General features: G+C 50.1%; 1 protein-coding gene across 1 annotated transcript in view; it reads right to left on the bottom strand.

The window, feature by feature from the left end:
- The window catches only part of PLXNA2 (plexin A2), a 216,805-nt gene that overhangs the window by 9,143 nt on the left and 187,232 nt on the right, over positions 1 to 20,430 (bottom strand). Inside the window, exons 14-26 of the mRNA XM_055233595.1 lie at positions 18,495 to 18,612; positions 16,402 to 16,538; positions 15,329 to 15,496; positions 15,082 to 15,175; positions 9,938 to 10,177; positions 9,130 to 9,273; positions 8,571 to 8,805; positions 7,120 to 7,262; positions 6,157 to 6,425; positions 4,052 to 4,118; positions 3,681 to 3,827; positions 2,886 to 3,045; positions 2,430 to 2,533 (exon numbers count right to left, since the gene is read on the bottom strand). Of these exons, the coding sequence (XP_055089570.1) occupies positions 2,430 to 2,533; positions 2,886 to 3,045; positions 3,681 to 3,827; positions 4,052 to 4,118; positions 6,157 to 6,425; positions 7,120 to 7,262; positions 8,571 to 8,805; positions 9,130 to 9,273; positions 9,938 to 10,177; positions 15,082 to 15,175; positions 15,329 to 15,496; positions 16,402 to 16,538; positions 18,495 to 18,612 (2,026 nt within the window). The remainder of the gene's footprint in view (positions 1 to 2,429; positions 2,534 to 2,885; positions 3,046 to 3,680; positions 3,828 to 4,051; positions 4,119 to 6,156; positions 6,426 to 7,119; positions 7,263 to 8,570; positions 8,806 to 9,129; positions 9,274 to 9,937; positions 10,178 to 15,081; positions 15,176 to 15,328; positions 15,497 to 16,401; positions 16,539 to 18,494; positions 18,613 to 20,430) is intronic.

The raw sequence follows: 20,430 nt of genomic DNA, 5'->3' as shown, positions 1-20,430 counted from the left end.
TTTTTAACATCTCTTTGTTAACTAAGATTATGCAGATTTTCTTCTGCAGGGGCTCCAAGGACCTTTGACTCCAGAGAGGGTAACAAGAGGGCAGTGCATTGACTTGACGGTATAAAGCTCCAAGGTCCTGTGCCTGGAAGGTGCCAAAGCTCCATTACTTCCCAGCTAGAGTAGCTCCCTGGACTTGTCAGCCATTGGTACCATTAGCACCAGGACTGGGAGGGGGGCAGTCTCTACCTCTGTCTTTCAGGAATTCTCCTTACAACTGACAGCCCAGAAATGATACCCGGAAAGCTTAGCAGGGGCAGGAGTTTCCACTCCCAGGGAGAACAGATTACATTATCATTTATAGTTTCTTGTCACCTAATGAAAGATTCACAAGGTGACTCAAATGACCACAGTTCAACTCAATTGCAGGTCTAGTCACTAAACCTCTCTTGTCCTTGATTTTTCTCTGTCTTAACCAACAGGTGGTGCAAGTCCATGGTCAAGATGCCTGGCTGGGTCTGACCTTGACTCTGCTGCTTGCCCGCTCCAGGACTTAACCTCTCTGAGCCTTAGTGGTCAGTGGGGATAATAATTGCATGTAGTTTGTGGTGAGAATTAAAGAAGTTAAAACACAGAAAGGCTGAGGGCGGTGCCTGGTATCCAGTGAGCACGCAGTAAGTGTTGGTAATAGTGTTGCTCTTATGAGCATCATCATCATCACAGTCTCCCAAAGAGAAGAATACTCCTTGCTGTCCCCTGTCACTCAGGGCTAGCATGTGGGAAGTGACTTACACTCAGTAAAAGCTCAGTAAATATTTCAGGAATGAATGCATACATGAATGATAAATGACATCAGGGAATTGAAAGCACTTTGTATGATCAGCACCATAAGAACAGAATAGTCCCTTCTTCTGATTGGAAGCTGTAGGTTGGAAAGCCCAGTAACAAGCATCAGGGTATCAGAGACCGAAGAAGAAAGACCCCACTCCTGCCCTTTAGAAACTCATGATTTGGGGGCATCATGCTATTTTCTTTTGCACTTTCTTTTTCAGCTTTAATTGGTTCATTACAATTGTTCTACATTAAGCACCATATGAAGTGGTGGTGTTTGGGCATGTGTGTATGTGTACAGAATTAACAGGGAGTGATGACAGCTTCCTTACCTGTAAGTACAATCCTGGGCACCTCACACTTTCACAAGTCAGGGTTGTTGTCTCCATTTTACAGATGAGGAGCCCAAGGTGCAGAGGTTAAAGTCACACCACCAATGAGTGGGGAAGCAGGGCTTAAATACAGCTTCTAAAGCCTCTTCTCTTCCCACTACACCACACTCATGTCCTCTGGGCAGGGGTCCAGGCAGGGTGTCAGGATGGGAGGTGCAGGCGAGTCAGGGGGATGGAGCCTGGAGAAGAGCATTTTTGGGGACCCCTGTGCCCCAGCTTCCTCTGTGTCCATGGAGGCTCCTGCCACCTCCAGTGCCTGGTGGTTGGCAGCTCAGTGCCTGAGAGCCCAGCCTGCCAGCCCCTCTGCAGATCTTTCTTTCCGAGACAGGGACATGGGAGGATGTTATTAATCAGACGATCCCATGGGTCTTGCAGCCTGAGGCGCTTCCTCTGGTTGGTTTAATTTCCCTTGGTGTCTCTTATTTCCAGCTTCTATTTTAGTATTTTTTCTGAATCCCAACCTGTCTACCTGTGCTTAATCTTACAGAGACCCCCAGCTGTGAGTGGTTCCCATGGGAGGGGAGAAGAGGCAGGAGTAGATACCTCCTTGATCTTGTGTTCTTTTGCTGGGATTTTTTTTTTTTTTTTTTGCCTGCTCATTCAATGTGTCTGCCTGTGTGCTAAACACCTCACCTTCTATCTTGAATCTATTCCATACAGCTGTACAGAGCAGGGTTCACCAGGAGCTCCATTTTACACATGAGAGAAAAGAAAGCCTGAGTAATTTTCCCAACGACACCAGCTACTAAGAGGAAGAATGTAAGACCTGAAGAAATCTATCCAATTCCCTGCTCCACTGTAAGTCAGAGGTGTGGGCTGTGTTAGTAAGATGCTAAAGACAGAAAGTGCCAGGTACCTTAAGGTAGTTGTCCATATGGAGGGCTTTGCAATAGGCATTTGATTTTTGTTGTTGTTGTTGTTTTGTTTTGTTTTGTTTTTTGCAAACGTAGAGGTACACAGAATAGAAATGCCTAGGCCTTACCCCCAGATCTGTTAAATCTGTTTCTGAGGGTGGAGTCTGGTCACTCAAGTTTTTTATCAGTTCCCTCAGTAATTCCAACGGGCAGCCATGGCTAAGAATCCCTGTTCTATGCCCCAGCAGCAGGAGGAAAGCAGGGAGAGGAAAATCCTTTTTAGACTTTTGAGGCCTCAGAGCAAGGCTTAGCGGGAAGGGAACATTCTGGGAAGCTGAAGAGGGGAAGAGACACCCCCTCTCACCTGATAATGCATCAGTGTGTTGAGCCGCTTCCAGTCGCCCTCAATCTTGGTGGTGATGTCCTCATCTTGCAGCACGACCCGGGCGATCCGGCCTTGGCGCCACTCTGGGTGGAGGGGGTGGTGCAGGGAACAGCGTGAGAGGGATGAGGGCTGTGAGCCAGTGTCTCCCGACTGCACCTTCTCTAGGGACCTGGCAACCCGGCCCCCTCAAGCTGGTACCAATAACAGAGGCTGGAGACATCTAGGGCTCCATGGGCCCAGGTAGCAGAGGAAACATGTGGACCTCCCCAGAGACAGCCATATCTGAACAGGCAGTACCCAAAGCGGGAAGCATTTCACACATGGGCCTCACCTGGCCAGGACACAGTCATGCCCTTGCCAGGGTTGTGTGCAGGGCAGCTTCCCTTCTTTCACCCCTCAACCCCTGCCCTCACACTCTGAGTCCAGGCTTCCTACCCAAGTCCATGTCCACCGCCCTCGGCCGCTGGGAATAGGGCACATTCTTATACACGGCATCGAGAATCTTCTCCTTGACCTGTGTGATGGTGTCACAGTTTAACACCTTCACTGGGATCTCTGGACTGTTCTCGTTGTCAGGGTTGACGCAGTTCAGGATCTACAAGTAGGGGACAGAGGGTGAGCAGGACAGGAGTTGAAGGAGTAGTTTGAGGGACAGGGTCAGAACCTCAGAATCTTCTTTTTCCAAAGTTCACCCTACTTATAGGGGAAATAAGGGTACTTTTCTGGTCTGTGACTCAGTTTCCCTCACCTTCCTAACATCTGCCAAATGAGAGCCTGAGTCATTGTGTCCACTTCTTCTTTCTCAAAGCACCAGGACTCTACTTTCTAGCTTCTGGATGGATTAGGGGAGACTATAGGCCTGGAATGAGGCACCCTCGGTGTTTAGAGATGGCTCTAATGTATCAGAGACTAGTCATGCACTTCCCCAAAGCCTCTATGTTAGGAACCAACATACATCTTTCTCATAATACCAATTACCCAATAACTAATGATGGGTGAACTTGTTTCTCCCCCAATATTATCTAGGATAAACCGAGGCATAGAGTGCTTGGATGGGGGGGCGGGCCTGCCCACCTTGCTCTTGGTACACTTAGTTGTCCTTTGGGCTCACCCCAGACCAGGCTCCCATCCTCTTTATTGACCCCCTAAACTGCTTTTATGGACAGAAGGCAGAGTAAGGGGCAGAAGTAGAAGATACACATGCGGGCCCGGAGTTTCTGGCTTCCTCACCAGGGTCTTGTACTCGATCTGCTGCCGGATGAGCTTGTCCTCGCTCAGGGAGTAGCGGGCCTCGCCCGTGATGGCGTCAATGGGGCCCTTCTCCATCTGCTGCTTGATGGCGCAGTATAGCATGAAGAGTGGCTCCCCCGCGCACTCCTATGGGCACAGGCAGGGCAGGAAGTGTGGGCACGGCCTCCTCAGGTTTGCACGTTTTCCCTTTCCTCTCTCGGAGCGAGGCCAGTGGAAGGAGGGGCTTTAGCACACCCAGTCCAGGTTCCTGCTCCTGAGGGAGGGGGTCCCCATGCAGCCCTTTGGCCAGGATCTGAGCAGCAGTGCCATCCTGCCCTGGACACTAGGCTCCGTCTCACTCCCTTTCTCACCTTTAGGAACTTGTGCAGGAGGAAGGCGAACCAATTGGTCAGCATCTTTTCAGCCACAGACTCTGTCCTGGGGAAGGGAGAAAGGGTAAGGGGCAGTCCCTCAGAGAGGGGTCCCCGTGGTGGGGCCTGGGCTTGCCGCGAGGTCTCCCAAGAGAACAATGGAGCATGGGAGAACACAGGGCGGGAGTCAGGACACCTGGGTTCCAGCCCAGCTCGCCCAGTAACTAGACTGTGACCTGGGGGTAGCGGTGGCTTCTTTCTGGGCTTCAATTTCCTATGAAAATGGAGAGGTTGACCTTTTCAGCCCTGACGGTCCGTGGTGCTCTGAACTTTGGCTGCATCTGAGACAGGGTCTGTGGATAAAGGCACCTCACTATCCCACAGGGCTATAAAGAACTGTTTCTCCCAACTCACTTCTGGCCTCAAGGTGATAAGTAGAGAGTTTCCCAGTCCCTCTGGGCTTTCTTGTATGTGTGAGGACGCTGTTTTGCCTATCTGGAAGGTGCCTGGTCCCTTCCCCTCCAAAAACACTCACAGTTAGACTTCCTTGGGTTCAAATCCTGATTCTGCCATACATCGGCTGTGTGACCTTGGGCAAGTCATTTAACCTCTCTGGTTTCAGTATTCCCATCTCTAAATGGAGACAGTCATAATAACACCCACCCTCAATGGTTGTTGTCAGGGTTGAATGAGCTAACATTTGTAAAGTGCTAAGAAAAGTGCCTGGCACCTGCTAAGCACTATGCATTAGCTGTCATTATTGCTGTCCTGTGGGGTCTTGGATCCCAGCCCTCAGGTAAAAAGCAGTGCTTAAGTGTTTTGCCAACAGGGGATTTGCTCATGCAAGGGCTGGCCCCCCTCCCCTTCCCGTCCCAGGGCTACAGATCTGGGGATTTGGGAAGGAACAAAGCGGCTGTGACAGACCCTCAGTGAAGGGGATGCCGGAGGGGTATTTTAACTCCCTGCACGTGGTGCAAATTATACCCTCTGGTTGCAGTAAATCCCAGGCATTTGCCAGGGCTGCTCAGCAATCTGGGCCTGGGAGAGAGTGACAATGGCAGAAAAAATTGTAGCTTTCTCCCGTGGCTCCTCCCAGCACCCTCTCCCTGCATTGTGCTTGAGATTAGCTCTAATTTAAATACAACAGTTCTTAATGAGAGTTTCTAATGCTCAGATTGGCAGGATGGGGGCTCAGTACTCATAAAACAAAGCCATTCTTCCTCCCTCCTCACCCCACGTGGGGCCTGGAAGCCTGAGACCTTGCTAGGGGAAGGCTAAAGAGGAGGGGTGGTGAATGGAGGTGGAGCCCTCCAGCCCCCGCTGCCCAGGGGACTCCAAAGCTGTGCCCGGCTCCCTACGGCCTCTAGAGAGGGTGGGCTCAGGGGATGCTGAGGTTTCCAACCCTCTCCCCTGCCAGGAAAAATGCAGTGGGCATGTGTAGTGGATGCTGTGATTCAGATCCAGGAAGCGGAGCTCAGAAGGCACAGCCTTCCCGGCTGTCCAAATCCCTAGCTCAGTGCTGCGCAATAGAACCTTCTGCGATAATGGGAATGTTCTCTATCTGTGCGGTCCCCTATGGTGGCCACTAGCTGCAATGTGGCGACCAAGCACTTAGAATGCAGCTAGGTGCTAGGGCGATGGAGGAGCTGGATTTTACATTCTATTTCATTTTAATTTGTAGCAGCTACCTGTGGCTAGGGGCCTCTGTGCTGGACAGCACAGCTCTAGAGGCACGGGGAAGAAGAGACTGTGAGATAGGAATTATTTTTCTCATTTTGCCTAGGAGGAAACTAAACAACAGAGAGGTTACAACACTGGCCAAAAATCACAGAGTTAGCAGGAGGCAGAGCTGAGCCTCCAGCTGAGATCCGAGCAAAGGTCTGAGTTCGTCCATCACACTTGGGTGACTTCAGACTCTGCAGTCTCCCTGGGCTGAGGGAAAGTCAGATTCTGCTCTGCAGAGACGTGAGGACACAGGCTGCTTTGAGTGGGTGCCCTTCTGGGGAGTGGGCCTCCTCATGCTGCTTGTGGGGCCTGCTATAATGAGGTGCTCTGTCCCCGTTCAGACTCCTGCCACCCTCTCCACCCACTGCTGCGGGTCAGACCTCCGGAGTAGCAGCTTGGGGTGGTTCTTGTTCTCCAGGTTCTTATCGATGAGGTCAGAGAGCAGCTGCTTGAGGACATCGGTGGCGTACTCCAGGCGGCCCTGCAGGCCGGTCATGATGAGCGAAGCCACGTTGCCCCGGTCGCGCATGGAGAAACTGCGCTGCAGCTCCAGGGTGCGGATGAAGGTCAGCAGGAACACCTTGTTGTTGATGAGCTGGGCAAAGAGCTTGAGGGCCTTCTCCACGTGCTGCTGCCCATTTCCTTGTACCTGGGGTGGGGCGTGGTGGAGGCGACGCCCTCAGAAGACAGGCATCGGGCCTCCTACCTGAGGGTCCCACTGAGGGCCTGCCGGCGATGACACTAGCTGTAGGACCCTATGTTTGAGGCCTATAACCACCCCCACCCCATTCCACCCACCCGTGATGATGTAGGAACAGCTGGCTCTGAGGTCGACAGTGTGCTCTGACCTTGCACTGGGCTGGGGAGGCTGGGCTCCAGGCGGAGCTCTCAGAGGGGAGGCTGCCTGATTTTCCCAAGGATAGAATAGGAGATGCCCCCTCAAACTTCTTCAGTTTACTAGTCTCCCCTTAATCTCCTCTGCCTGATTTATTATCTTTAGTAAAACAAACCAACAAATGAACAAACAAACCTCATAGAATCCTGTGTCTTTCTTTAAGCCATCTTAAATCCATTTTAGAATGAGGCAGGATCTTAGTTAATTAGTTCAGTCATTAATTAAAAAATGACAAACAATGAGCTTTACCCTGGAACCATCCCAAGGAGCCTGGGTGCCCCCTCGGCCATAACCTTCCTGATAGCTCTGTTGCTGAGACGCTGTTACAAACTACTGACCCCTCTTCACTGCTAACCTTACTCAGTGCTGCTGGGTCTCATCTGGATCTCCTAGGATACCTTAGGCCTGCATCCCTGCTGGGTGGCTGGGCCCAGGAGGCAGGCATTACCTCCAGCTCCCGCAGGACGGGGTGGTCCTCAATGCCCGGGAACAGGACTCGCATAGCGTAGGTACGATAGTCCAGGTAAGGGATTCCCGAGCGGTCCAGGTCACTGGTCAACTCATTGATATCCGTCTGGAGCTCAGCAAAAGCTACGAGAATAAGCAGACAGATAGGCTCGTTGGGAAGCCCCAGTCGGGGGAGGAGAAAGAGGGAGAAGAAGTTTGCAAAGGAGGAAGGGAGGACCTTTTGTAGAGACTCTGAGGATTACGGGAGTGTGTCCCCAGAGGGCGGGGCTACTCCCAGCCTGTCTTTTTTAGGTGGTGGGGAAATGGGTGATTTTTACGTTATTTTCTCCTCTATACTTATCTATAACTTTGAATTTTCTCTTTGCATATTACAAGTGTAGTTTCAACATGGAAAAAAGAGTATCATGATTGGGCTGTTTAGTAAAGATTCCGGAGGTGCTGGAGGCAGGTGAGAGACCATGGCTGAGGGGGTCCAGCAAAGACCAGAACAGGCAAAGTGCTGCCCTTTTCCAATCAAGACAATAAATCAAGATGCAAAAGCCTAGGGGAGGCCTGGTCATGAGATGCTCAGCTGAGAGCCGAGTTTGGGAAGGGAAGGGCTTCAGAAGCCTCACCTTGGTGGTGGCACACCTGTCTTCCTGGCTCCTTCCTCTGCCAAACTCACCAGCCCTGTTGCCAGGAGGAACCTTGGCTCCACATGTCCTATTTCCCAGCCCAGCTCTTCCCTGTCATCCAGCAGAGGGCTTGTTTCTGATCTTGACATTTGCAGCAAAAGGAGAAATGTTTTCATTCCTAATTGAGCTGTTTACCCAGAGAGCCTGCCAGGTCCTCAGCCTGAGAGGACGCCAGGTACACTCGTCACCTCGAGGCTGTGGTTGCATGGGACATGGGAGAAAACACAATCTGCACTCCCACACACGTCCACAGCCAAGGACACCAGCACGTGGCGGCCTTCAGAGCGCTCAGCCTGCAGCACTGATGGAAAACAAACCCTGGGGGAGATGAGGCAGGTGCTCTTCTGCCTTTCCTGCCGCTGCTCCCACGTGCCACGAAGACAGTGTGCAAAAAAACAAGAGCTGGACCCTCCTGTGGGGGATCTAGAGTCTGGGGCTGTGGAGCCTGGGGGCTCTGACTGTGGGGACATTGAGGCCTTGAGAGGGAGAAGGTGTTGGCCAGATTGTGGGATGGATCAGGGCAAAGAAGGGACTAGAACAATGCAATCGGACCTGGGTCCTCACGCAGTGGGCATTCTTCATTGGACATCTCTGGCCCTGTGAGCAAAAGAAGTTCTGGGAAAACAGGGGTGAAAGTGGAATGCAGAGGCATGGCTGGCAGCGATGGGAGTAAAGATAGGAGTTGTCTGCCGGGAGAAGGGCAATAAGGCAGGTGGAGAAAGAGGGACCCAGCAAATGAGGGTGTGCTTCCACTAACCTTCCTTGCACTCCAAGGCCACGCGGGACTCCAGATTGTCCATCTGCATTTGCAGCCGCTTGAGAGTGAGGTCATTTTCTCGAGACTTGCGCTTGTAGGCAATGAGGACGATGATGACGATGATGAGGAGGAGGCTGCCGCCGGCCGCAATGCTGACGATGGCTGGCAGGGTCAGCAAGCTGTCTGAGATGACACTCACCGAGCCAGGCGAGAACACCATCCCGCCCACGTGAACCTGTGCATTGTACACACACAGACGCACACGGATGCACACAGGTGTAGAGCCCTGGCATGCCAGCAGATCCTTACAGTGCGAGGAAGGACATGACAGACCACAACCACACAGTGCAGATCTGGATAAAAAGCAATTTCCTGCCTCGGCATCTGCCTTTCTTTTCTTGTGTTCTCAGCTTATACCCATTTTGATGTAAGACCCAGAGATGAGGAGATATGGAGGGGGTGAGTCAGGCAACGAGACAGAAGAGAGCCTTTCCTTAGGACAGATCACACATGCACCACGAGGTGGGGAGGAGGCATTACAGACGAAGGGCTCACTCACCATGACCTTGTGCTGCCCAGTGAGGTTGGGAGGCTCGCAGAGAAGCTGGGTCTCAGATACGGTGACAGCGCAAGGGGTCTCTCCGATGAGCACAGTGTAGTTGAGTTTGGCCCCTCCAGAGGCAGGAGGGCAGAGGTTTTTGCCCTGTAGAGAATAGCGGTCTTTATAAGCATAATTGACACATGCATGCACAAGTTAATTGCCTACTTAAAAAGAGATTAAGGAGAGGGGGAAGGGCAGCAGTGCAAAAACCAGGAAATGAGTCCTTGGCAGGTTTTTGTGGAGGGGACTTCTAACAGCCATGATCTAGAGAGAAAGAGAGAAAACAGAGGCAGGAGAGAATGCAAATGAAGAAGAGAGTGGGAAAAATGCAGGGGAGACAAAACACTAAACAAGAGAAAATTTGGGGGAGGACGCATGGGATCATGAAAGTAGCGGGGTAACAAATCACTTGGATGGACAGTGCCAGGGACTGTGACCTCTCGAAATGTGTGTGCGGGTTCCTGTGGCCACAGAGTGGACAGAAAAGGAAACAGTTACTCCCAACTCACTGCAGTCCCTCTGGTTCCCAAAGCTCACAAGAACAAACAGAAATATTCTAAAGTATTTCTTGAGAATCCTGGGCGCAAGCTATATCGTTTGATGGGTCAATATCTATCCATGAACTCCTTCTGTAGGAAGGAGACAGCTTTGCAAGTTCAATTGCATAAAAAGGAGAGCCAGAAAGAAAGAAAGTCAGGCCAGGAGCGCGGAGCGCCCTCTGGCATTGCTGCCCCTGGTGGCACTCCACTCTGGCGGGCACTCCTACCTTCAGAATGATAGGCGATCCTGGCTTTTGATCCAAGACTCCAGTAGGGCTGAGCAGTTCAAAGGTCGGGTTGGGGTAGTAGATAAACTTGGTGTCATTGTAAATTAGCAAGGATTGGACATTGTTAAAGACAAATCCGAACTCATCTGGCCGTTCCACAGTGTCCAGGCCAGGGCGGTAGTCCGTGGTCAGAGAGGGTGCCAGGCAGGTGAGGGTGGTTGTGTTCACAACTTTACACACCTAAGAGATCCAGAGCGCAGCATTCACACATGGAGTGCCTGGCACAGAGCCCAGGGGCCCACAGCCGCTCTCCCACCCTCTCCCTGCTTTTGTGCCTCGTCACTGGGTTTACTTGCTTGTCTCCATTCCATGGGAAAGCCCTCCAGGAAAGGGCAGTGAAATTTTGGGGGAGTGGGGGGCATTTTAGCTTCTTCATTAATTCTTTCACCAGTGCTATTTGGGCATCTAGTTTCTAGTTTGTGCTGGCACTGTGCTAGGAGGTGGGGCTATAGAGTGAAATAGTCACAGTCTGGAGCGGGGACAAAGCAGCATTACAGTCTAGTCCTGGAAGAGGGCCTGGGGCATAGGGGGTGCATGGCACTGTTGGATGCATGCAGGGATGTGAAAAATAAATGCCTTGGTAGGGAAGTACCAGCTACTCTAGGAGTGTCTGTGTGTGTGCATGAGTGTGTGTGTGTGTGTATGTGTGTGTGTGCATGCATGCACACATGTGGGTATGCATGGCCTGAAGCAGGGTAGGAGTGACTCATGGAAGTTTTCCCATGGAAGAAATGAATGAAATTTAATCTGAAGAATGAGTAGGACTTACCTAGATAAGGAGAGGGAAGGGAAAGGGAACAAGTTCCAAGCAGAGGGAACAGCACCAAAAGGCCTGGGGACAAGGGAGCATGGAATGTTTGAGAAAAAAGTAGGACAGAACAGTATAGTGTGTGTGTGTGTGTGTGTGTGTGTGTGTGTGTGTGTAGAGTGTGGAGCAGGAAGTGGTACGAGATGAGCACTTTGCCCAGTATGTAGTAGGTGTTCAGTTAATGTTGATTGAATACTGATGAAAAATAGGATTCTGCAACTCTCTAAATGTTTTTTGTGTTTTGAGATGGAGTCTTGCTCTGTTGCCCAGGCTGGAGTGCAGTGGCGTGATCTCGGCTCACTGCAGCCTCTGCCTCCCGGGTTCCAGCGATTCTCCTGCCTCAGCTTCCTGGGTAGTTGGGATTACAGGCACGTGCCACCAAGCCCAGCTAATTTTTGTATTTTTAGTAGAGACAGGGTTTCACCATGTTTGCCAGGCTGGTCCTGAACTCCTAACCTCAAGTGATCTGCCCGCTTCGGCCTCCCAAAGTGCTAGGATTACAGGCCTGAGCCACTGGGCCCAGCCCTCTTTAAATGTTTTATGCAGGACCTCTCTCTCTTCTCTCACCAAGTGTCCCCTAACCCTGCACTGGGACAGAAGCTCGGTTTTGACACAGAGTTCATGATATCTTTTTTCTCTTGGAGGACTCTGGTGCAACTAAAATCCTGGCTGGGCTGGTGCAGTCCCTCCTTAGCATGAGCTGTGCCATTCTGTCCTGTGGAGGTTTAGTTCTGGGGCTGCCCAAGACAGCAGCTAGACTGCAGAAACCACTAAAGGGCCCACGTGGGGCTTGGGAAGAAAAACTCAGACACCTACTCCCTCTCTGCCTGGCTCCCACCCAGCACAGCTCAGTTTCAGCTTTGGGAGCAGTGGGGTCCCAGCAACAGCCAGGGCATCTCTGAGAACTCAGACTGCTCAAGTACACACTGTCCTGGCAGGTCCACACATGTTGTGCGTCTGGCCAACATACACACACATGAGCTTCATGTTCAGAAAACAAGACTGTGTGTGAAATTGCAAAAAAAGCTGACACTTGCATAGAGATTATGTCAGAGCTTCAAGTCCCAGTGTTAACCCTTTCTTTCCAGAGGGAATTTAAGAGTTTAAGCAAAACGGCTCACTGCGGCCTTTATGCTGTAGTGGGAGTGAGTACACGTTCCTGCCCTTTTTGTAGTGCAATTCAGCAGCCCCTTATGAACCTAATGCCCCTTTCATGTTCCAGCAGGGTACAATGAGGCATGGGGAGGTTGAGGGGTGTGGGGAAATGGGTACAGCTGAGCCAGGGGGTCCCAATTCCTGGGTTCTGCAAGAAGACACCGAGCCTTGGTGAGCCTCGCCCCAACATCTTCCTCTCTGCTGGTCCCAGTCTAGCTTCCCTAGACCAGGCTCCTCTATGAATAAGCAAATCACTCCCAAGCAAGAGGCCTCTGGACGCTTCCTGCCCCATGCTGCATCGGCACTTTGTTTGCCAAACGTTCCTCTGGGTTTGGCAGCTTCACTCTGGCCCTCCTAGCTATCCACTGGGGCAGCTTCAAAACCCAAAGGTGACGGGTAGGCCCAGGTGTGCTGGGGGTGAGATGGGGCCCAACCAGGCAGGGCTTCAGGGGCAAAGTGCCTCTCTCCTACCATTCCTGAAAGCGGAAGCACAGGACAGGGGTTCTGAGCCTCCCATTCTGGAGCCAGTTGATGGAAAGCTACATTCCTGCATCCTTACCTCTGGGTCTGCCAGCCTGTAGATACCAGGCAGGTCACCACTGAAACTGAGGGCCCCCAGCTCCCCAGAGGGCAGAACTGCTTCTTAAGTCCTTGGAACATTGAGATCATGGTGCATGGGGCTGGAGGAAGCGCTGAGAACATTCCTGCCCAGGACTGCAAATGAGTCCTGGTGAGGGGGCAGGGGGCTTGGGACCTGAGTCTTTGGCCACAGGTGTCAGGTGTGGGGAAGGGGAGGGGCTTCCCAGCCCAGGCTTCTCTTCAATGGCTTCCTGAGGACTAAGGCTGAAGCCTTTGGAGGTCATGTACTCACTCTCCAAAATTTTCTCTGGACTGTATTAATTATGTCTTTTATTTTCTGTATGCCGATGTTTTGACATCTGGGGCCTTGCTGATTGGGGAGGGAATGTCCCTCCCAGGGCAAAATTCTAGAGACAGCAAATAACTTGCCTGTGAGCATGCCTTTCATATGCACAAACCAATCCAGACCCCACAGCTCAACTGCCCCTTTCCACACTATCCTCATGCCCTAATCATTCTGGGACCAGGCACCAAACATCTAGGGACAGCCCTGGGCCCCAGAGCCTGCTAAAATGACTCAAACTAGCTGATCCTAAACTTGCTTACCCTGCTGTGCCTGTTCCTTCCTGCAGAAACCACATAAAGACTCTTGCCATGGCTTCTCCCTTCGCCTCCGGGCAGACCAACCCTGGTGCTTCCCCATCACCCCTGGGGCATGGGCTTCCCTCCTCTCTTGGGATTTGATCTATGAGTAGAACAAGTTATACTCTGGCCTTGCCATACCTGAATAACAATAAAACCTATATTTTAAAACATGTACCTAATTTGCTTGCTTTTTTTGTTTTTTTTAATCCTTCCTGGGTGTGAACTTACCATTCTTGTTCCCATACGTCACCCTAGACCCTGGAGTTACCTGTGAGTTTCTGGCGACCCTGAGCTTCAGTCTGGGAATGGTGTGGGGGCCTAGGCTCTTTTACCCATGGATCAAGTTCTACACCTGGCAGAAGGAGGCATGGGCTCACCTAGCCCAAAAACGAGTGACTGTGGTGGATACTGAAGGTATGGTACAAGTGCTCTCACATCTCCAGCAGGATGGTAATGTCAAGCCCACCAGCATTTCATGTGGCCTAGTTACGAAGAGTCTGGATGTTTGGGATCCACCTTGGCCCTTCCATCAGTCACCTTTATGATTGGGGGCAAGTCACTTAACCTTTCTGGCCTTAGTTTCCTCTGCTACACAATGAAGGGGTTGCATCAGATGATCCCTGAGACCTTTCCATATCTAACCTTCTAACACTCTGTCATTTTACGTATCTCTGTGTTTCTTATGGAAGCCTGAAGTACCCTGGAAATGTGTCAGGGGTAAGAGGGGAGACATAACACCATCTTCTCCATCTCCATCTTAGCCTAGTCAAGCCCCTGAAAGTCAAAGCAGTAATAATAGTAATTTCTATGAAACATAATGGCCATAGTAGCATCTGCTGTAATATAATTATGAATACAATCATGTTTCAAAAAATATTGGCTGAAAGAGTGAGATGGAGCCTAGAAAAATGATAAAAAGTTTACAACATATCAGACATTCTATCCCTATGATACAGACAACTTGTTAAAAATTACAAAAATTACACGGCTGTGCATGGAAAACTAATATAAAATGTCCAAACTTATCATCTTAGCAACCAGGGTGGAGTTATGTGATGCAGTGACTAGCATTTATCAACTGCCAACCTCATGCCAGCCACGGGCTGGCAGGTTACGAAGCTGGGGCAGGTCTGCTTGTCACCATTCATAGCTGAGGGGTGGAGGATCCGGAGGTTAAATGACTTAAATGACTTGACCATGCTTGTACAGTGAATAGATGGCAGAACCCTGCTTCCTCTCCAGACATGTCTGAATCTGGAGCCAGAATTTCTCCAGCCACTTCCAATATGGGTTTTCATTGGACCTCAAAGTCAACCTGTCATAAAACAGGAGTCCTTTTGTGCTGTATCATAAACTCAGAAGCCAGTACTTTGATATACTCACTATATCACCTTCTGACAAGAAATTGTACTGTCATTATAATATAAAAATCATTGTAGGGCTGAATATGGTGGCCCACGCTTATAATCCCAGCACTTTGGGAGGCCAAGGCGGGAGGATCACTTGAGCCCAGGAGTTTGAGACCAGCCTGGGCAAAAGAGAGAGACCTCATCTCTAAAATAATAATAATAATAAACTAGCCAAGCATGCGCCTGTTGTCCTAGCTACTCAGGAGGTTGAGGCGGGAGGATCTCTTGAGCCTGGGAGGTCAAGGCTGCAGTGAGCTGTGGTCGCACCACTGCACTCCAGCCTAGGTGACAGGGTGAGGCCATGTCTTAAAAAAAAAAAAAATGTAAGGTTCAGGTATTTGGACCATGATTCCAGGCTCAGAGTCTTAAGCCAGTTTTCCTCTCCAGTATTCAGAGGCTCCAGTGCTTAACCCAGAGCTCTTCCCATTGCAAAACATCAACACAGAGCTGTATTTACCAAAGGCTGGGGTGGACCAACAGTTACTCACATTGACAGATTCTTTGCCGTTGAATTTGACTCGGATCCTTGGCTCCTGAATGACATCCAGGTTGAAGCCTGTGATGGTCAGGGGTGTGTGGCCACTGAAAACAGGCAGAGGCTCGGTTAGGTAAAAAACTCCCTCAAATCCGGCATGATGAACCTCCACCTTAGGGATCCCTCTCATGAGCCAGACTTGGGCTGCAGGGATCATGCTGGGTGGCTTCCAGGTGCATCCCTCCCACCTTCTGCCTCACCTGGCAATGCTCCACTCTGGCTCGATGCGCTGGACCCGAGGGTCATCTATGTACTCAAACTGCAGGTTGTTATCCACACGGGCTCGGTCGACACTCACAGAAACAGGGACTGGGCCAAGGCCATTGGATGATGGGGGTGAGACACACACAATCTCACTCATTGACCTCCTGACAGGGAGACAGCAGGAGGGTTGAGAAGAAAGGCATGGGCAACAAGAGGTGCCCACCGGCTTGACAAGGGGCTTTCCTTGGTCTGCGGGTAAGGCCACAGAAGTGTTCTCTCATCCTTTTATATTCTACAACGATGGAACACATCCCGCATCAGTATAGATCAGTGCCCCAGTGGATTAGGGAGGTAGCAAATTGGAGAAGGGGGTTAGAAATGAGGGGCAGGGATAGGGTTTCATGGGCTTTGGGGGAACTCCTTTTTTCTGGATTTTTCTAGAATGTAACTATTTAGCCAGTGCTTAGAATCTGGTCAGGCAGTCAACAAATATTCACTGAGCACCTACTGTACATAGCAGTGAATGCACAGTCCTTGCCCTTGTGGAATTTATGGTCTAAGAAGGAGATTATCAAGTAGATGATCCTGGGCAAACTGGGTTCTCATCCATGGATTCTTTCTGAATTCTCTACATCTTCAGGGCTAGGGGAGTGCTGGCAAATGGTAGGTGTTCAATTTTTTATGTATAGAGGATTCCCTAAGCACAAGTCTGTGCTTTCTAAGAACTGAGGCTATGCAATCTCCATGTTTCTCAAGTCACCATAGTGAGGACTAAATGAATGCTTGATCCCAGTGGTGACTGGGGAGCTCCTAGGAGCCTCCTTCATCTGGTGTTCTCATGGCCCTCACTTCTCATTACTTTTACAAGTATCCAGCCCCTTTGATATATGGGATATAAACTGACAAGTGGCATATATTTCTCACAGTGACTGGTATGGTATTTGGGTCTAGGTGTAGCAAATAACATGCAGGTGATGGGGCAGGTCTATGAATGAACATGCACAGTAACATGTGAACAGCACATGTCCCAGATGTGCAGTCTTCTGGTGGGCCTTCAAGTTTATCTCACCCGTAGAACTCGCAGGTCTGGTTGCCCAGGTAGACTGCCACGCTGCTCCCAGCCCCAAGGTAATGGCCGGTAATGGTCACCATAGTGCCTCCTGACTCGGGACCTCGGATTGGGTTGAGTGACAGCACAGAAGGGTTCTTTGGAAAGAAGCAGAGAAATGACTACAGCTTAGGTTTTGTGCAAAAGGATGGACCATGGTTAGATCTAAGGATGGGAGAGATTGTTTTCATTCTGGGCATGGTGGTACTTGTCTTGTCCTTTTCAATCCTAAATGCTCTCTCTGCATACCCCAGAGGTGAGACCCTTTCTAAGAATCATCTCTGGGCATGTCCGGGAAGGCAGAAGAGTCACGTGGGGAGAAATTAATTAACTCCCCAGAGTCTCATGCTCATAACAATGAAGGGAAAGCAGAGGTGACACTGACTAATCTATCAATTAGTTTACAAATTGAGAACAATTTGAAAATGCTTCTCTATCTAGAGCCTGTACTGATTTTTTGGGCACAAAATCCATAGGGCTGAATAAAGCATCCCTGCCTGGGTTGGGCCACGGAGAGGCTAAAGTCCTCCATTAATGGCCCATGCACATGCCCTTCTGTCCTTCCCTAAGCATAAGAAGGGCACAGCAGGGTACCTGGTGCAAAGAGCTGTCAGTAAATGTTAGGATGGCTTCTCAGACCCTCATCAGGAGGATGGCGCATCACTGGCTGGGGCTTTCTACTAAGCTCACTAAGTCGTAAAATTCAACCTGAAGCTTAAAAGAAATGCTTAGCCTAAAATGCATCAAGCTGCTGACCTAAATCAGAAGAGAATTGCTTCTGCCTGGAGGGCAGTGGAGTGGAGTGGAGTTAATTGGAAAATGCATTTAACTGAGCAACTATACAGGCATGAATTCTAGTTTGCATCAGCCATTCGTCCGCTGTGCGTCCTGAGGCAAGTTTTGAGATCATTCTTTACTCCTCTGTCAAGTGAGGAGGGTGGGCTAGGTTATCTCTAAAGCCCCTCTCAGCTCTGACTTGCTCCAGATTGTCAGAGTACTGACATTCTCCCCAGCTAGTTCTCCTGTGTTGGCTTCTCACACAAATGCCCACTGCCCCTGCCCTGGGTAAGAGATGGAGTAGGTTGGCTGCAGATAGGGCAAGGTACTCTCCAATCTGAGAGAGGAGAGTATAAGAAAAAGGTGGAGATGCCAAGATAAGAAGGCAGAGGCTAGAAAACCTGAAACAAGCAGTAAAACGCTTTACAGAGAATAGAATTTTGTGCTCTGAAGATTTTTTAAAACTCTCAGCAAGGCTGGTTTGACCCCGTTGGCTAGTGTTAATGCCTTTTAATGAAATACTTGATGTAGCAATGTAGGTGTCAGAAAAGAGACTTCGGGGCCGAAGAAGCCAAGTTATTGATTCAGTATGGATATAGCCCTGGGTGGCTCCAGGGCCCCAGAAGAGAGTTATTGATTCAGTATGAATAGAGCACCATTACAGAAAGAAAGTCTTTGCAATTTGACTACCTGTTGCCTGGGCATAAAGAGATGTTTTCAGTTGCGACTGTGTGAATGTGTGCGTGTAACTATAGTAGCATACAGAGTGACTCTGGTGGTCCTGTGCACAGATACGCATCCCTGCCAGATTTCAGTGACTCTTCTAAACTCCCACTTAAAATATCCTTGGCAGAAAACAAAGCATGTGGATAAATATAGACTTATTTAATTAGGTCCCTCAGGCTATGCGTCCTCATTAGGCTAGAATTAGACTTAAGATATTACACTGATGGGACAAGAGGCAGTTCCTCCCTGCCCCTAGTCTAGGATCCACTTTCTAAGAAAGGCTGGATTTTGCCTTATTTAGAACTCTGACCTGTGGCCCTCTGGGACTCCCAAGACTCCACAGCTTTGTTTATCACATGCCCATCTCATCCTGGAAAGACAGGCTCTCAAAACAGCAAGACCAGAAGTTGCCTTATCCGGAGGGTCCTTTTCTCCTCCTTGGTCTGCAAGAAGCCTGGTGGTGGAGGGGAGTGGGGGCTTCCTGGGAGGAGTCTGGAGCATGTGTGTGCCCTCCCTGGGCACCTGCACCTGGCCCTGGACCCAGTACTCACCACGAAGGTGTACTGCTGATGGGACTTGGTCATGAACTCTGGCTTACACTCGCCAATGCACAGGCGTACTGGCCCAGAGGTGGTTCCCACGAGGGCATGGCCCATCTCACAGACAATCCTGGGGAGAAAGCAAACCTTCTGGTGAGGGACTGGGCAAGGGCTGGCATCGCTGCCCACTTGCTCTCCCAGTCATGGCAAATGACTCATCACAGTCTTGCAATAATGGCAGACCAAGACTCAGCTTGGTCATCCATCTTGCTGTGTGACCTTGGGTACAGTGCTTTCACTCTCTGGGCTTTGGTCTCATCTGCACAGTGCAAAGGTTGAACTGGATAATCTCTAAAGCCCTGTGTGCCTCTGATATGCTCTGCTGCCTAATTCTGTGGCCAATTGTGTGGTTCCCCATGCCTAGCACAGTGCCTAGCATTGGGTAGGGACCCAGAATTTGTAGAATAAAGGGAATGTCTAACAGAGAGATCTAGGGGCAGCAATCTAGCTGACGCTCTCTCCTATGTAACAAGCTGACATTGCTACACTCCCTAAAGGAGTGGGTGAGGGTGTGTTTGCCAAGCCGATTCAATTGTGGTTTGCTTCCTGTAGTGAGTTTTAAAAAGGGGAGAGATAATCTGGTGAGATAGTGAGAGCTCAAAGAAGGAGCTCCCTGCAGAATGGGAGGGGCGGAGTCCTGCGGCAGTAGGCAAAGGGGTGGAAGCTGGACGAGTTCATTAGGCCAGCAGGTGACATTGGCCTCTCACTTCATCAAGGGTTGAGCACACCTGGTGGGAGGGGCAGTGACACGGCCCTGAGCGAAAGTCACGTATCACACTAATGGGAGAGCTGGAGGGAAGAAGAAGTGTGCAGCGCTCTCTCTCGAGCAGCCCAGATCAATACCCCTAGTGATGACTTCCCTGGCGCCTGAGAACAGTTACACAAGCACATTTAGATACTGGTTGCCTTAGCCACGGTACCCTTCTAGAAAGGGTGGGCAGCTGAGGATGGGGAGAGATGAAGGCATCAGGGACTTGGGGAAACTCTTGCCTGGAATGGTCGGGCCTGGGCTGGGTGGGAGAGGGCCCCGACAGCTCAGCTAAAAAGAGCTTGGGAATGGAGGGAAGGATTTTTCCTTTCCTCCCAACATCATTTTGGAGGTTCAGAGCAGTCTGGTGCTCCTGGTAGATTTGCTTAGTAGGGAGTCAGAAAAACAGACCCCATCTCCACTAATCCCCAGCATTATCCTGGCACGGTGGGGAAGATCCGTGTTTAACCGAGCGATGCTTATCTCAACAGCTTCTCTAGGAAGGAAGGTAACTAAACAGAGATTTCATTTCGATGTAATAAAACTTGCATTAAACAAATACGCTGCATGCTCACACACACGGCACGCCACTGATCTCCATCTCCTTCAGAACAGTTAATCCCAAATAACTACTTTCACTCCTGGCGAATATTTACTTAACATGCAATAACTGTCTTATTATGTTTTAGCATATTAGATTCAACAAGAAAGTACTGAATGCATATGGAAGAATAGTCTCTCTTCCCTTTCTCTATGAATCAATCAATTAATTATGAACCCGAGTAAACATGATAGTGATGATCAATTAATATTTTACATGTAACTGTCTCCTGAAACCCCATTAGGGGAGCATTCGAGAAGTTCAATTTAAGGTACCGTGTGGTTACCTTCATGCTGCTACCTGCATGTGGTTAACGACTCTCCCATCCTGTTTCCTGGGCCCTGGCAACCTGCTGCTGTTTCAGGTCCCTGACATCCTGCAAACGATGCCCACCATGCTCAAGGAGCTCCAGAGGAGAATCAACTGGCTATTATGGGCAGTGTTGGGGAAGAGGAGGGAAGAGAACAGGAGGGAGTAGGTAAGTTTCTCTCCCTCTCTTCTAATTAGGGTTTGCTTGTTACTCAGTCATCACCCTCGGA

Source organism: Symphalangus syndactylus, chromosome 19 (assembly GCF_028878055.3).
Source record: "Symphalangus syndactylus isolate Jambi chromosome 19, NHGRI_mSymSyn1-v2.1_pri, whole genome shotgun sequence".
Lineage (NCBI taxonomy): Eukaryota > Metazoa > Chordata > Mammalia > Primates > Hylobatidae > Symphalangus > Symphalangus syndactylus.
Note: the sequence above shows the minus strand (reverse complement) of the source record. Positions and strands in the feature narration are given on the sequence as shown.